This window comes from Andrena cerasifolii, chromosome 5, assembly GCF_050908995.1.
Source record: "Andrena cerasifolii isolate SP2316 chromosome 5, iyAndCera1_principal, whole genome shotgun sequence".
NCBI lineage: Eukaryota > Metazoa > Arthropoda > Insecta > Hymenoptera > Andrenidae > Andrena > Andrena cerasifolii.
The window spans coordinates 13,236,909-13,253,140 of NC_135122.1; the positions used below are offsets into that span (position 1 = coordinate 13,236,909).

General features: G+C 37.0%; 3 protein-coding genes and 1 long non-coding RNA gene across 6 annotated transcripts; 2 read left to right on the top strand and 2 right to left on the bottom strand.

Moving 5' to 3' along the window:
• Positions 1 to 6: 6 nt before the first annotated feature.
• Atu (Another transcription unit) lies at positions 7 to 2,687 on the bottom strand. Its single transcript, XM_076813525.1, has 7 exons — positions 2,475 to 2,687; positions 1,968 to 2,352; positions 1,784 to 1,899; positions 1,293 to 1,705; positions 613 to 1,203; positions 329 to 530; positions 7 to 240 (listed from the first exon to the last, which is right to left on the bottom strand). The coding sequence occupies exons 1-7, from the start codon at positions 2,518 to 2,520 to the stop codon at positions 71 to 73; spliced, it is 1,923 nt and encodes a 640-aa protein (XP_076669640.1). The 5' UTR covers positions 2,521 to 2,687; the 3' UTR covers positions 7 to 70.
• A 551-nt stretch (positions 2,688 to 3,238) lies between these two features.
• LOC143369270 (uncharacterized) lies at positions 3,239 to 10,084 on the top strand. Its single transcript, XR_013085362.1, has 2 exons — positions 3,239 to 3,552; positions 8,011 to 10,084. It is a non-coding gene; the product is annotated as an uncharacterized LOC143369270 (long non-coding RNA).
• Positions 4,436 to 7,958, bottom strand: LOC143368779 (chitin synthase chs-2; the record flags this gene model as incomplete). Its single annotated transcript, XM_076811839.1, has 11 exons — positions 4,436 to 4,612; positions 4,693 to 4,869; positions 4,945 to 5,266; positions 5,379 to 5,587; positions 5,663 to 5,962; positions 6,119 to 6,269; positions 6,408 to 6,604; positions 6,689 to 6,936; positions 7,023 to 7,233; positions 7,365 to 7,639; positions 7,748 to 7,958. Coding segments are annotated over 11 exons (2,478 nt in total), but the record flags the coding sequence as incomplete, so codon positions are not given.
• A 1,351-nt stretch (positions 10,085 to 11,435) lies between the features above and the next one.
• Positions 11,436 to 15,391, top strand: Naus (cortactin binding protein N-terminal like nausicaa). 3 transcript variants are annotated; one of them, XM_076813009.1, is made up of 7 exons: positions 11,436 to 12,043; positions 12,394 to 12,495; positions 12,591 to 12,815; positions 12,892 to 13,513; positions 13,587 to 13,682; positions 14,045 to 14,151; positions 14,616 to 15,391. In XM_076813009.1, the coding sequence occupies exons 1-7, from the start codon at positions 11,765 to 11,767 to the stop codon at positions 14,640 to 14,642; spliced, it is 1,458 nt and encodes a 485-aa protein (XP_076669124.1). In that variant the 5' UTR covers positions 11,436 to 11,764; the 3' UTR covers positions 14,643 to 15,391. The 3 variants fall into 3 exon arrangements, with proteins under 3 accessions (XP_076669124.1, XP_076669121.1, XP_076669122.1); XM_076813006.1 differs by having other exon boundaries at positions 15,142 to 15,391; XM_076813007.1 differs by having other exon boundaries at positions 11,437 to 12,043; positions 14,045 to 15,391.
• Positions 15,392 to 16,232: the final 841 nt, after the last annotated feature.

Genomic DNA, 16,232 nt, shown 5'->3' on the forward strand with positions numbered 1-16,232 from the left:
TGTCGATACTTGGGAGTAAAATTTATTTGTTTATATTACAAAACGGTGAATCGTAATGGAAAGTTGATAATTAATCACTAGCATTATCCCCTTGATTGTCATCTTCCCTCCCGCTTTCCGAACCACTTACGGAGTTCGAGTCCTCATCTGAATCTTTAAGAACTTTTCCTTTAATGTTCTTCTTCGGTCTGAGAGCTTCAAAATCTGATCCTTCTTCATCTGACGAATATATGTTGGATGCTAAAAGTATAAAAGCACTTGATAGTTTCGAGGTATTCAAATAGAACATCTTGTTTTGTCGTATCAGTGCCTATTATGTAAAATTTACCTTTAACAGGAGTATTTAATCCTTTCTTATATTTATTTTTAATTGCTGCTAGGGAAATGGCACCTTCGTCGTCTGAACCATCATCGTGGTATGCATCAGCACCATATCCACCGACAGATCTTCCAGCACCTCTACTACTGGTAGTACTCTTTTTACTTTTACTTTGAACTCTCATTGCCATACGTAATTTCTCCTCCTCTTTCTGAAATTCAAGGTAACTTTCAGTATAATATTGCCCATGGATATCTTACGCGGGAAGATTAAACTGATTAAACACAACTTACTTTGATCATTTCGTATCTATTCTGATCCGGATTGGTTCCTACTTGCGACAGTACTTTTATACCAGAAGTCTTTTGTGACCTATCCGCGAGAGACATTGTCATCTTTCTATGAGTGAATGATTCCGTCGAATGTGGACGGAAGGTCAACTTTGTTCTAAAAACTGCTTGACCTTGGAGACCGGTCCCTTGGCGGATGTACAGATGATTGTGATCACCCTGGAGCGGCTGTTTATATACATCAAAGATCTCGGAGCCCAGGTGTAGAGACATACTGCCATCAGACCACTTCACAAATCTGGCATTGCTTTCTTTAACAACTTTACCGTGATCATCAAACACGTCTCTCCAACGAAGAGTATTCTCGACCTTCAATTTCAATCTAGCACGACCCTCTTCGTCTAAAGTTTCTTCTTCGTCGATCTCATCTTCGTACGTCTCCGTATCGAACGGTCGTGTTTCTACTGAAAGGAAGTTTGGAAGTTTTACAAAATGTATTTCGCGACCCAAATCTGTGGTGATTTTGGGAATTTCTACATCAATTCTAGTTTCTGGTGGAGGTTCAGGCTCTTCTTCCTTTTCTTTCTCCGGATCCTATAACAGAAAATTGAGTCACCAGTGAATTACAATTATTTTTCTTTTCTCAAATATATTTTCGAATGCTTTTGACATTTCATACATACATCCCTAACGACTACTTGGCTTGGGCCTTCGCCACCGCTATCAGATCTGTCTGGACTTCTACTTCTACTCCTGCTCCTGCTTCTACTCCTACTTTTGCTTCTACTTCTGCTCCTGCTTCTGCTCCTGCTCCTGCCCCTGCTCCTACTCCTGCTTCTACTCCTGCTGTGATTCCTCTGCCTCTTTTCATCTTCTTTATCTTTCTCATCATCTGTACTAATGTCACTAGCATCTCCAAAGAGAGCATCCGCTGTCGGGGCAACAGATTCTTTCTGCGCCGGTTCACTTTCAGAATCAGAATCTATCAGTGGCTTTGCCTTTTTCGCTGCATCTTCTGGTTCAGACGCAGACCTACTATTATCATCCTTTTGAACAGGGCTTGCTTCTCCCTCGCTGTCGTTTGATTTTGTACTGCCTAGAGTACACAGAAAAAAACAATATGTATCTTACTTTCAAAACGGAAACTGATTATTAGCTTGCCCAGCTTACAGACCTCTTGTTTTTAATGATTTCTCGGACTCATTGTCATCCTTATTTTCTTCAGAGCTATCTGGCTTTCGTTCAGAAACAGCGGGCTCAGTTCTTTCGATGCCAGGTGAATTTAACATTCTAAAAACATTAGTAGAACATATTATTGACATTCTTAAGAAAGTATATCTATAAAATTATTTATTAACCCTGTGGATTTCGGACTCTCCGATCGCCTCTCCTGCGGTGAACATGATTTGGATCTTTGGGAGTCACTATTATTTGATGCAACCGATTTCGGACTACCACTTCTAGATCTCTGGGAACCAGATTTCTCGCTCCAAGCAGATCCAATACTAGAGTGTCTGGAATCTGATCTGGCTGGAGATGGACTTTTGGAATTTGGCTTAGATCCTGCCTTCTCCTCTGCAGATGGACTACTGGATCTTGAAGATCTTCCGCTAGCATTTGAACCCACTGAACGAGCATCATTTTCGTCATCAGAATTCTTATCGCGTGTAGAGTTTCCAGGATTGGACGGCGAACCACTGCGACTTGACCTAGAAGATCCTGATTGATTGTCCGACTCTGAACCTAAAAAGTACTTTATATGTTACTCCCGAAGAAATAAAAAATACAATTCACTGTCGTAGTTCAAAGATTCTATATACACTGGATAAAACGTACTGACTTAACATCGTTGTTTACGTACGTACCTGAATCGCCACTGGAGTCACGTAAGTTTCCTCTTCTTGGAGACATGTTTCTTTCTATCTTGAAAAGTAAGCTATGTTTTAAAAGCAGATCCTCAGCGAAAACAGAAGCATCGTTTCGTAGTTTCAAGTTTCTTTTAAAGTCGACAGATTGAGAGCCAAGTCGATACGAATCACCCTGTATCTAGAAAAGATTCGCGAGAGGATCCAAAGTAGTGTAAAAGTTACTATAGAGATCAATGTGAACTGATGCGTTCTAGAGACTTTAGAAAAAAAGTGGTAACAGCTTAGAGCATAGGTATATACATGGAGGTCTCATTGAAAGCTTGAAACTGTCGCCAACATGGTGCGAGAGAGAAAGACTATAGAGGAATAATCGACCGTAATGCGCATGCGCTGAGAGTTTGAAGTGATACGCGGTACATGCTTTCATCATTAAATTGCATAATATTTGACTTTGTTGTTTAAGAACTTGACATTTTAAAGCTTCGAATATTTCTTTGTAAATCCTGGTCGACCATCGATCACTGCATACCATCTATGGATGGTCGAAACGTGTGGAAAAATATTGTTGCAGGTTTTACGGACGTATTTATATGTTTTCTCTCTCGCACGATATCGGCGCATGCGCATTACGGTCGATTGTTCCTCTATACTTCACTCTCTCGCATCAGTTCGCACGATGCTTTCTCTCTCTCATGATGCTGGTCGGCAACTGGATCCACAGGAGACATGGGCCATGAGACCTCCGTGTATGTATGCTCTAAGGGTAGCAGAACGGTGTCGCCATTTTCCGGCATTCTCGTAGTTAGAATTTCTTAGAAATGATTAAAAATATTATCTTTACGTTTCTCGCAAGTATTATAGTTGTTGATGCTATTGTGTTAAATAAAGTAAATGCAACTGACGAAGAATTAACGAAAAATGGTCTACCATTTAACTGTTGATCGCAAAACTTTATCAACTATTAATAATTGTAAAATGTTACATGTGTCATTTCACGTTGCCTAGCAGGACGATTAACATGGTTTGGTAATTTAAGCAGGTAAATTACTTTACCACTACACCGTATTTACGCAAAGTTAATATTTCCAAGCACAAACATTTCCTTACAAAGTTCTCTTTTTATTATAAAGTCATATTACATAAATATCAAGTTCATATTTACTTTATTGGCGAAATAAATAAGACTAATGTGTCTTAAATGTGAAGGAACCCGTTTCGCGCATGCAGACCGAGCTCATTGGCTCCGAAAAAGCGTTGATGGGGCTACAGCCAATAGTGGCTTCTCCCGGTACCAATGAGCGTCAACCTGCGAAGAACCGGTCTAAACTCGTCGGTTAGCAGGTTCCTTCACATTTGAGAACGAGTATATTAGGGATTAAAGTGATTTGTCCTCGTCGTCCAAAAAAGCTGCATTGTAATATTCATAATTCTTCACTTCCTCGCTTGTCCTTCTGACGCGAGGACTTGACGCTTCGTTATCATTCGTATCATTTTTACGTTCCGCTTTAATTTTAGAACGTTGACTTCCTTGCACTTTCGTTGTGTCCTTCGCTACATTCATAGATATTACTTTATTACCTGAGATATTAATAGGATTAGTAAAACACAAGAGTACCCAAATATAATAAAATGTTAAACTGGAAATGTATACCAGAAATGGCAGATTCACTTAGTTTCTTATGAAACAGTACTTCAAAATTATCAGATATTTTTGGAGTGTTCTGTGCGTCTTCTACTAATTCCCCAATAGTACTTCTTTTTCTTGAATAACGCATACTACTCGTCAAATTATATTCTGTTTCATTGTGTATTGCACTTGGACGTCCTTCTACTATACCTTTTGCATGATTATTAGTAGCTCTTTCCTCCTGAAAAAATAAACGCATTATAAAAAACTTTGGATTCATAAAAAATCATAGCATCGGAGTTGAACTATGCGTTACTAGTAATTTTATGTATCATATTACTTTGCTACAGGAAAATAGATTTAATTCCACGTTGGCAAGTATGTGAGTAAATGTATCGAATCGATGAAAAAACATTGCTAAAAATTGAATTAACAAGATCACAACAAATGCGGCTATAAAGAGACATCCAATTGGTTCCAGATGCATGAATGTTTGAATTATGAGTACCTGAGAAAAAGTTTGCGTTAATATTAGTCGGTCTATGAATTAGTATTAGTTTCATTCTATATTGAGAGAATAATACATACTTCTTCTCTTACATCATCGTAAGTAATATTATATGTTACAGAAAAAGGCCATTGAAGCTGCAAAACATCCTTATTGATTTGCAATAAGAAAATCGCTACTACGAACAAAGTATTTATTATAAAAAATTTTAGAAGACATTCGTTGCGTATATCCAGCAATCCCTTCGTAATCTTTTTCTAAAAAGGAATTTAAACCTTGTAAAAGTGTTGATTAAACTTTTAATGTTTAACTTATTCTTTAAGAAATCGTACTTGGCTTTCTACGTCATTTTCTATAGGATGTAGATACTTCTTGATTAGTTGCTTCCAAAATTCCTCTTCCAAGATAGAAAGAAAATCTACAGCCCCATTCTTTATGCATTCATCTTGAAGCCAATGAGGACTGATTAAATAATTGGAATGCTGTTGATAAGGAATTGCTGGCGCTTCCAATGAAACTTCACTTTCTGAATCTGTATTTTTGTATACGTCATCCTCGATAACGGTTAATTCTGTTCGCTCGCTATATGCCTTACTATCTTTGCTACTTTTCTCTTCTATGTCGTCTTTCAATATGTTTCCAATCCTATAACTACTAATAATTTATTTTCCCATTTAATTTCATTCTGAATTAATGCTTTGTGTAAATGAATGCAATATAATCTACACTTTTCACTATATTTATATATCTTCTGTTAATTTAATACCTCTCCATTTGTTCTAAACGAATATTAATTTCATTTATAGCATTGTAAATAGACTTCAAGTATTTCTCTTCCTTCTCCGAAGCGTTTTGTGTACCAAAATTACACTTGAGTAAATTGGCCATTGAAGGTATTGTCCATTTCTTCTCTGCCTTTTCATCGTCCTGTTCAGCTTGAGATTTGTCAAATTTTGCAAGCTGCGGTTTCGAGCCCTATAACAAAAAATGTTTGCTGCGCAAATTATAATTTTCTTTGTAAGTAAATAATGTGCTTTTGCGAGACTTTACTTTCACTTGTACTTTCGACTCTCTGGTACCCCATGTAACATTGTGAACATTAAAGATGGAGAAAATGGTGAGTAACATATACATTGATGGTACAGTAATATAATACACAAATCCGCTATTCAGGCATGCCCATTCTTTGGGATGCATAAGCCCTGTCAATACAAATTGCCCGATTACGATGAAAAAGAGAAGAGTATTGGGTGCAAAACATCCTTGCGCCGCTACTTGTAGAATCATTCCAACTAGTACAACTACCATTATCAAACTATATATAACAGTCATAACTGCAGCTGTTATAAGCTGCAAAAAAGTTAATAATTATATAATTTCACTTCATTAATGATTGTTAATATCAAATTGATTCTGCACTTATGCTTCTCTTAAGTTAGTAAAACAAAATATTTGGTCCATCAAAAGTATTTCTGATTTGTCACTTCTATCAGTCTGGACAATTACCTGAATGCGTTCTTCACAACAGAAACAGACTGCGAGAAAGATAGAAAGTGGAATTAGATTGTACCAGAAACTTGTCCAGTGGTCTATATGGAAGGTCTCGACAAATGCGCCAACCATCATTAGATAGAGGAAAGATGGTCCTATAATTGTACTACCTAGAATGGAATAAGTTTTAAAAGTTAAAGAATTACCAAAAGGGCAAGAATTCTTGAAACTGAATGTAGTTGTTATTGTAATTTACTACTTTTAGTTCCAAATGCTTTACGTTTTCTTAATTATTCATAGCTACTCGCCCATTAAAATCCACTGGTAAGCTACATAGAGCCATGAAATATTATTGTTTACTTTTCTGGTTTCTTTCGAAGTGTTCAGCAAATCAAACATATTCGCCATAGTTGATGGAATCCATCGACGACGTTGATTGTAAAATTCATAGAACGATTCTGGAGCATGAGTGTAAGCATCACTGGCTGCGCAATACTCCACCTGATCGAATAAGATAACTTTCAATAATGCAAGGCGGTAGAAGATTCTCAGATTTTACATATTTTATAACTCAAATCCTCTTACTCTACCACCAGCTTGTAAAATCAATGTGCAGAGCCATCGATCTTCCCCTTGGTCGTACTGAATATAATGCCTTGGTTTGGTAGATTTAGTTGCGTACTTTGCCAAGACATTATTTTGCATTAAAGTTTTCGCTCTGAAAAGAGAAAAGCAACCTGGACTACAGAGAACAGAACCTGTTACGTGTTCCGTTGATTTTTGGAGCCAATGTCCTACTGCGTATTCAAATTTCTGGAACCACACCATTGGACCTGTACAGAGAAATGTATATCATTTCTAAGCTAATATTATAAAACTGTTAAATTCTATGCTATACTCGTATAGAATACAGAAATACCTTTTCCTATTGGATGTATTCGCCCACAGGCACCGCCCAATTCCTTGTCTTTCTTCATTAAATCTACTAACACTTTAACAGCTGCTGGACAAAAATCAATGTCTCCATCCAGTGTTAAAATATAAGTGTTTTCTGCCATCAATTCCTTATGATCGATATCCATCGATGAGCTCATTAAGCGATATCCAAGAAGGTAATACATGTACATGACCTGGTAAAACATAGTAATTAACGTACAATAAAACATGCTAATAGTTGAACTCCTGACGGAAATCCCTTTTAGATATGTTTATAGAAATTCAACTTTCTTATATTGATTAATGTTTATATCATTAAATGCACCTGACTCCATCGTTTCCTGTGCCTTATTTTATTTTTATCTTTAAGATGGACTGTTAAACGTGTCTTCCCGGGTAAAATCCAAACCAGTTGACCACCATAGGGTGTTGGATATTTAATTGGCCATAACGAACGCATACCAGGACTCTCTACATTTGTTCTCATAGTTTCCACGAACGTTGTTACATATTCATTCACCTGCACTTCAGTTTCATTGTGGTCACAGGATCCAGAACAGCCATGCATACAACAGTACGCATCGTCAAAAAATATGTGTGCTAAAAGGGTTGTTAAATTATTTTCATTTAATCCTCCGAAGATTTAAGTTAATTAAGGCATTCTTGATTTACTGTAAATAATCTGATTGGAACACGAGCGGTACTTACTTTCAAGTTCGTAATAATCTTTAACTGGGCACGGTTCGCATTGATCTTTATCCAATCGTAGAATGCTCCCGATTAGTTCAGTCATTTCTTCCTTCCTTTCATGCCACATAGTAGCGCAAGCATAAATCTGAGTGGCACAAATGTTTTTTTTACTGGTTCTACCTTCCTTTGATAATACTGAATTTGATAGTTGCGAGCTAACAGTCTGAAAGCAAATTGGTACTATGAAATTAATAGTTACTACCGAAATACTCTATTTCCAGAAGAAGAGAAGATGTAGACCTCTGATTCTGCGAAGGAATCTAAGAGTTCTTCTTCTTCGATGATATTAGGGCTCTCGTGCCTTCTCTTATTCAGTCCTATGAACTGATCAATTACGAGCGAATCATAATTCGAAATGTAGAAAATTTTCTCTACGGAAGCAATTCTCTCATTTTCTCCCAACCATAGCTGTATCGTGATCCAGATTTGTGATAACCACCATAAAATCCAGCAGTAAATACGCCAACTTAGAAGGAAATCTTTAATATTGTTGTAACTAGGTTCTTTGAAAAATAGGAAGTCTGGTATGAACCCATGAAAGGCACACGAATCATTGTCTCTTATAACAGAAAATATCGTTAGTAGAGCAATCGCTCCGGGGGTGGTTAAACTTATTGGAAAAGCAGCGCCAACTCTGTGCATGTGGGTTTTGTATGCATATTTCGCTACAATGAGATTATGAGCATTTAATCAGTATCGAACAACTAATGCTTTGAAGATTTATGATTTTTCTTTTGTATTGTCTCTGTTAACATTATGAAACCATGACTTTACCTGCTTCGTATGTAAGAAAAGCACAGAAAGCCTGGACCAAAAACGCATACAAAGCTGTAGAGGTATCTTGTTCTGGAACAGCTTTGTTATCGATGTAGCCACTTGCCTCTAGTGCATTCATAGGAGACTTTGAAATTTTAATTATGTCGACATTGTATGTACCTGTCCCTGAAAATTGAAAAAACTCTTTAAATTCAATTTCCTTCAACGTTGAAATCACGATGGCACTCGAAATGAAGATTAAGGATCTCCAGAATGCTATTCCTCCTTGTAATAACTGGCGATTGTTTGTCAGATCCAGTTTTACAGTCGCTAAATACCTCACGAACCCTGTTAAAAAGAGAACAAATTGAGAATAAATTATCGCAGTTACGTGGTACCAAAGTGACGATATAAGATTACTTAAGAATTGATAATTACCGCAGTAACTATGAATAGAAACATAATTGAGCCACCAACGACAGGAAGATAACAGAATAGATACAGGAAGGATCCATGTTACAGAATCATGAGCATCGTAGTGTAAAAAGTATGGTAATAGTATTCCAGAACCTTGCGCAAGTAGTGCCAGGCAGGATAGAGCTAATATGAGCGCTCTCGAAGTACTTGCATAATTCTTATTTTGGGAAAATAAATCTGCAATACAAGTAGCTATGTACACTTAACGATAATTTAATTTATAAGTGTCTTTACTTACTTAGTAGAGCAGGAATGAAATAGATACAGCTAGAAATCGCTGCAGCATCCATGGAATTAATCTTTGGGAGACTATAGAAAACTAAAAGTGCTAAACCAATCGGATGTAACGTTTCCAAAAGCAAGAGGATCCCAATACTTTGCTTCTTAGGCATCCTTTCTTTCTTATTAAAAATAACCCACCATACGGCGTATAAAATGTTAAAACACTCCGGTACAAGAAACATAAAAATGATGTACCACGTCCAAATTATTTTGCCCGCTTTGGACATTCTTGCATTCATTTTTTCGCTATAATCTGAAATATTAAAGCATTCTCTCTTGAAGTATTAATCACCTTGGTGAAATCACCTTGACGTTGTCTCGTAATTTTATTGTATAAAGAGTACTTGTATGATACCTGACTGGTAATCACAATACTGCACAGTCTTGTCTTCTTCGAGCTGCGCAATTGAGAAGAGGACTGTGCATTTAGCAAATAGACTACTGCAAAAGACAATGCAGAAGAGTATACCATACACAAGCAGTTTAGTAGCACGTGTGCAGACATCCAACCATCTGCTATTCTGCATTGATATGATCTCCTTTTTAGGTGGAAAATATTTAAATGTATCCCATGATTGGACTTCTCCTGCAACTCTACAATTAAATAAAAAAAAAAAAATGATTGCTACATCGAAATACCTTCTTCAACTACAAAATTTATTGCAAAGTCATTTGTTCCGCTTCTTGTAACTAAAGCTGACTTAACTTTATATAATAGCGTTGAATTGTAATTATGTTTGTAAGCATTTAATTTGCACAGAAATAAATGAATACATATTATTACACGTGTAATTAATTTTTCTTACGATTGTTCAGGCACTGTACCCTCATTTTCGATTTCCGAAAAAACGTCCCCGTATGTTTTGAATTCAATAAACGACAACGAATTCGAATTGTCCTTTTTCTCTAATTCTGACATATTTGAAAATGATTACTGTACGGTTGTTTCATCGTTTGTGAGTCACCAATAGCCGAAAATTTCATCGGCATATCAAGTACATCGATAAAACTGATAAGATTTCAAATTTAGTCGAATATAGACCTCCCTTATCTATGATTTCAGGGAAATAGGGAAACAGACTGTAAAAAATAGTTTTCCAAGAATAGATTGTCCAATGCTTTTTATTTATTTTCAAAACAAATTACAAAGCTAACAAATAAATGTTTTAAACGTTCAGAACAATCAAATTGTATGTTGTGTATCTATTAAGGGGTTATACGTATTTAGTCAGGCGGCCGAAAAGAGGCGAATATTTGTGAATTTTTTATGAAGAAGCGGAAGCATATATTTTTACAAAACTTTTTGCGCTTAAAAGACTAGAAATCCTGATTTTTTCGTGCAAAAATCCCGCGAGAAAAATCATGATTTCGACTTTAAATAACCGCCATTTTGTTTTAACTTAATATTTCGGAAATTCCCTCCGCTAATCGGAAGATACATTAATATGTTAACGAAATCTTTTTTGTTTTTTGCTTTTAGATAATCTGGTTCCGAATGGCAGTGCTCACCGCAAAACCAAATTTTTAAAAATGCTTCTTGAATGTCGGTTGTTACTTTATTATAAACGTAAATATTTTTCTACGAAAAAATTATCAATGGTTCTTTAAATGTTCCTCTTTTAAGCGCAAAAAGTTTTGTAAAAATATATGCTTCCGCTTCTTCAAAAAAAAATTCACAAATAATCGTCTCTTTTCGGCCGCCTGACTAGGTATAACCCCTTAATCAGTACAGTACAAATACGCATATTGTTTAAACATTACGTTGTACGTTATGAAAATTGATCCGCGTTGAATATTATTACTCCGCTTAGAGAGCTACAACAAAATTATACAATATTCACAAACATATTACAAATTCCATTTTACGATTTGCTTTGTTCAGATTTACACAAAGTTACCCTAACGAAGGGTGCACAGAAATATTACATAAATCATATATAAACCGTTGCAATCTCGTTTAATCAATCTAAAGAACTCTTAATTAAATAATCTCGCGTTTCTGAAACTAGACGCGTTCGAATTATTGGTAGAAAAATTTCAAATTTGCCGCTGCTCGTAAAGTCGAAGTCGAATTTTGAATCGTTGTAATTCGATAAGGAATAATCGATAATGAATGATCCCGTAGCACCTTTCACGAGATATGTTCCTAGCTGTGAATTACGCTTTGTAGTTGATTTGTCAATAATCGCGGATAAAGGTGAATGCCGGATTAATCGGTTCAGCATGATTTAAATAAGCTCGCGAAGGGAAAAAGAAGGCGAAGGGCAATGTGGCGCGTGGCGAAGCTGGCTCTCGGAGCCGGGGCTTTCCTTGTTCAAACGAAAGTATTAATACCGAAGGTTGAAACAGTTTAACCACAGGATACTTTCCCTGGAGTACTTGTTAAGTACTTTCCCTTGAAATTGCAAGTCTTCTTCGGGGGATAGATCCTCCCCGGTAATTCGTTTTCTTTTCTCGAAAATGGCATCGCAGAGTCAAAATGCCACGAATTTGAGTGCGACTGTGTCACCGGCGAATGGATCATCCGGATCAGCGACGACCATCTCGGTCTGTGCCACGAAGATGCAGTCGCTTGCTTCCGCACCATCCTCGCAGCCTTATCAACAACAACATTTATCGCCGTCGTCATCACCATCGCCGTCGCCGTCACCGATGCAGCAGCAGCAGCAACAACAACAAGCTCTGCAACAATCTAACAATATAGAGACACTTGACAGGAATTCCTCCAATACGTTGAAAGTGGGTGCTTGTTTATTAGCGAATTTTTTCATTCCAAGGGGACAATTGTCATTCTGACATTTCAGTTTATCGCGCTTCATGTGTATAGGGAGTTTCAGAAGTTATACGCATAAGTTTAGCTGGTCAATCGAGTCTACGAAAAGAAGCGAAAGATGCCTGGTATTCCCGATCTATTTATTCCTGAGATAAGCAATGGTTTTAGATCAGACGCTGATAGCTCTTCGTACGATTACGCGTATCGAGTATCTTGTTTCTTTGTTACGAGCTCGAGTAATTCATTAAATTTTGCTGTCCGCGATTGAGGAATACCTTGTACATTAAACTAATAATTGTTTCAATTTTGTTCGCAGCGTAATCCGAAAATGGAATTGAGCAAAAGCGATTTATTAAAATTATTAGGGCACCTCGAAGGTGAATTACAGGCGAGGGATATTGTAATAGCAGTATTAAAGGTAATGTCCTTCTCCTGATCGAAATGTGAATCGATACAATTAGTTTTAAAGACGAGGCGAACGCTTTTATAATCTTCTTTGTTTGTGGTCTGTAGTCAGAGAAATTGAAACACCTACTAACTACACGATATCTGAGCGGAACTTCAGATCCACATACAGCGCTTGCCCGCGATGTAGCGATAGTAGGTGGTACAGTAGGACAAGAACCAAATCAAATAGATCAACATGTTGCTAGTTTAGAAGCACTTGTGACACAGCAAAGGCGTATGCAGTCTAGAATGACCAAAATTCTTAAAGATGCTGAACTCAGGCACAGAGTAGTACGTACAATGCGCTATCCTCGCGAATAAAATGCATTTGGTAACTCTTACTTTGGTAATAATTACTTTATCCTAGGTAATCAAGGAATTAGAGGAAGAGAAGCAGAAACATGAGCACGATACTGCCCAGGGCGATGATATTACTTATGGACTGGAAAAAGAGAGGACGCGATTGAAGAAAGAGTTAGAATTAGAGAAGCAGGAAAAAAAAAGACTGGAACTAGAATTAAAAAAGGCGGGCGATACTTTAGAAGAAGAGAAAACACGACAGAAGCAAATAGTACTCCTCTTGCTGGCTGAGCGTAAAAAGATAATAATGAAGTATATAGAAGAGAGAAAGAGATCGGAAGATTTGGCACAGATATTGAGCGAAGAGAAAGTGCGAATAGATTCTATGGCGGAGGGGCTCGAAGAGGAGAGTAAAAAGTCATTGCAAATGGAAGCGGAGTTAGAGAAGCAACTGGCGCAGTTTGATATGGAAAGGCAGCAGTATAGACAAGCATTAGCGAAAGAGGAGAAGAGGGTTAAAGATCTCGAGTTAGAATTAGATACGCTTAGAAACGAAATGGATGTGTGGAAAGAGTCTCAAACGCGAGGTTCTCCGAGAGGGGTGGGTACAACACCGCCACCACCTCCAGTTAAGCCAGCGAACTTAGTTGCTATGCCTACAGTCAGGCTTGCTAGTGCTCCGCAAGCAAGTATGTACCGTACACTGATTACTATAAAATTACAAAGTAGTAACACCATTCTGATTGCATTGTACGTGTGCAGGTAAAGGTGCAGTACTGGGCACTGGAACACCAATGGTTAGTAGTAAAGTTGTTCAGCCCACTGCCACGGTATCTAGTGTTCCTGTCAGCGGTCCAAGTAAGAACAGCATATCTTACCTTAAAGTTCAAATAGGATATCAACGATTAAAGTATTTTGGATATATGTTCTCTAAGAGATTATTTGCTTCTCATGACAGTGGCCGTTAAATTTTTACAGTTAATTGAAAAGAAATGGTAATTGTAGTTGCATAGTCTTGCTCGTGTAACATATTCAACATTGATACAAGTTATTGTTTAATGCTGGGTCATACGAATGCAGGTTTAACTGTTTCTCAACTGTTTAGATATATATATATATATTTATTCTTTTCCTTTAAACAAATATTTTTCTAATATATTTAGTAGAGGTACTTTAAAGCTAAATATTAAAGGAAAATATTTGTATTTACTCTTTTATAGCTACTGGGATTGCTAGATCAGTCACTCCTGGACAGGCACTACGCGGAGTCACATACGCAACCAATATAACAGCCACCAGTGGAGAGACTACAGCTTCTGAAACCCAGGTAAACTATCCTCATTTTCCTTCTCATTCTACTTTAATTTGAGGATACTATACATTAAATATTTGTGCATACACTTATTGTAAGAGAATTTCTTTATAATATAGGTCCTATAATATTTAAATCTTTTGTATGTTTTATTTCAACATTTTATGCTGTCTTTTAATATACCGTTACTTGTATATGTTCCAAACTTGTATCAGAACTTTAGAGAATGCATCAGAAACGATATAATAATTGACGAAACATTATCAATTACGAAGTAAGATCATATCATTCACGGTAATAAGTGCTTCCGCGATTAGTTTAGGAATGATAACGTCAACCGTTTAGGTGTAATACTATCTGATATTATGTTCTACGAACGTTAAAATCATAATACATTTTTCTAGTCCTATCTTGTTCGTTATATAATTATTTGCATGATAGTAATGATAAATATAAATGTCTTGACTTTGTGTTTTTAGAGAGCACAGTTATTGTTAATTTTTTGACTTTCCTTATTGTCCTTCGACGAGTCAATGTAACAGACAGAAACTGCTTTGGGGTAAAACTGGTTCAGTTCTTCTTCTAACACGTGGGTATGTTACTGGTCGTACTTATTGCGATGATATACAGAGGGTAACGGGCACAATTGCTTAGGTAGAAAGGAACAATCGATGTATATATTCAGAATAACAGTACATTACAATTGTTAGATACTTTGTACATTGTTATCCAAGGCGTGAGAGTGAGACGTAGAGTGCACAGAACAATACGAAAAGAAAACACGAGATTAAGGGTAAACAGTAAATCACGAGTACATATGCATTAATGCTGCATGCACACATCTCCAATTCAATGAGCACTTTTTAATTATTATGACGTTACTTTGAAATTTGTTTTACCTTATTATATAAAGATTATATATTATATTGAGTGCTGATGCATATGTCAAAGTTTACAATATGGTGTACAGTTGTAGCTATAACCAGATATCCTTTCATTATTTAGGTAATATCAGGAACTCGCGATTTTATTTTGGACCACATACACGTAAACACACGCGCACGCGCACACACAATTTTCATTATTTGTACAATTTAATTCATACGGATTATATCACACTGTATTGTTTTATATAAGTTAGTACACCATCAAACTTCAGACCTAAATTGTATTATGCTATTCTTATTTTGTACATAAGATTACTATTTAGTATGTACATTGATTATTTCCTTAATTAAAAATTGTATGCAACTCACTTTTGAGCATTATTTCCAGATTCTCCTTGCTTGCCCTCCTAATTGCAACCCTGTATACGCTACCGCTAACTCTACATGGTTTGGTTTGTTCACCTGTTATTTTTTTCCTCCAACCTGTGCGATGTACTATCCTAACAAAGAGATTAGACCACCATACACTCACTATAGCAAACGATTTATGATTCTCTGGATTTAAGTTCGCTATTATTAGCATCCCTCACTCGCTAAAGAAGATTTGTATTACTCTTTAATAGCCCGCTCTCCCACGGCGTTGCCAAAGCACACATAACATTGTAGAGCTACTCATTGTTGAGGAGCCGAACCTCCCAAGCGTACTTTAAATACTGGAAAAATATACACCAGACTTTACGCTTAGGTAACAAACTGTTCTCTTCTCAAACAATCCCCAATTGCTGCTGGTTCTGAGCCCATCCAACCTGTTTTATCGCTTTGGACCCGGTGTCTTGGTATAATTCTTTCTCCCTCTGTTTAGTTCACCTTAGACGCAGCTACCGTTATCTACACGTACCCTTATACGGTGAGGTGTTTCGAAGGGATAGCCCTAAGGTTAAATCGGTTCTCGTGTGTATTCATTCCTCAGGCTGTAGACAAACGTGTGGTTGTACCTGCTCCTGTTAATCCCGGAGGCGCGGTAAAAGTTATACCGCCGACGCAAACTACAGGAAAGCTTGGTTTTCATGTTGGCTCTGGTTCGGCGGTTCAAGCATCTGGTATGCTGCCCTCGAAAAAGCCACCGATATCTCGCGGCGTACCTCCTCCAGTACCACCAAATAAACCGGTGGTACCACCTAAAAAGGAGGCCGCTTATCTTAGAAGGAC

What these genes read in the sequence shown, in the direction of transcription:
- Atu (XM_076813525.1), bottom strand. Translation starts at nt 2,520, where the DNA reads ATGTCTCCAAGAAGAGGAAACTTACGTGACTCCAGTGGCGATTCAG. An exon ending in GAAATCATTAAAAACAAGAG is followed by an intron (nt 1,706 to 1,783) that starts GTCTGTAAGCTG and finishes TGTGTACTCTAG; the next exon opens with GCAGTACAAAATCAAACGAC. An exon ending in ATTAAATACTCCTGTTAAAG is followed by an intron (nt 241 to 328) that starts GTAAATTTTACA and finishes TTATACTTTTAG; the next exon opens with CATCCAACATATATTCGTCA.
- Naus (XM_076813006.1), top strand. Translation starts at nt 11,765, where the DNA reads ATGGCATCGCAGAGTCAAAATGCCACGAATTTGAGTGCGACTGTGTCA. An exon ending in ATTCCTCCAATACGTTGAAA is followed by an intron (nt 12,044 to 12,393) that starts GTGGGTGCTTGT and finishes TTTTGTTCGCAG; the next exon opens with CGTAATCCGAAAATGGAATT. An exon ending in TTGTAATAGCAGTATTAAAG is followed by an intron (nt 12,496 to 12,590) that starts GTAATGTCCTTC and finishes TGTGGTCTGTAG; the next exon opens with TCAGAGAAATTGAAACACCT.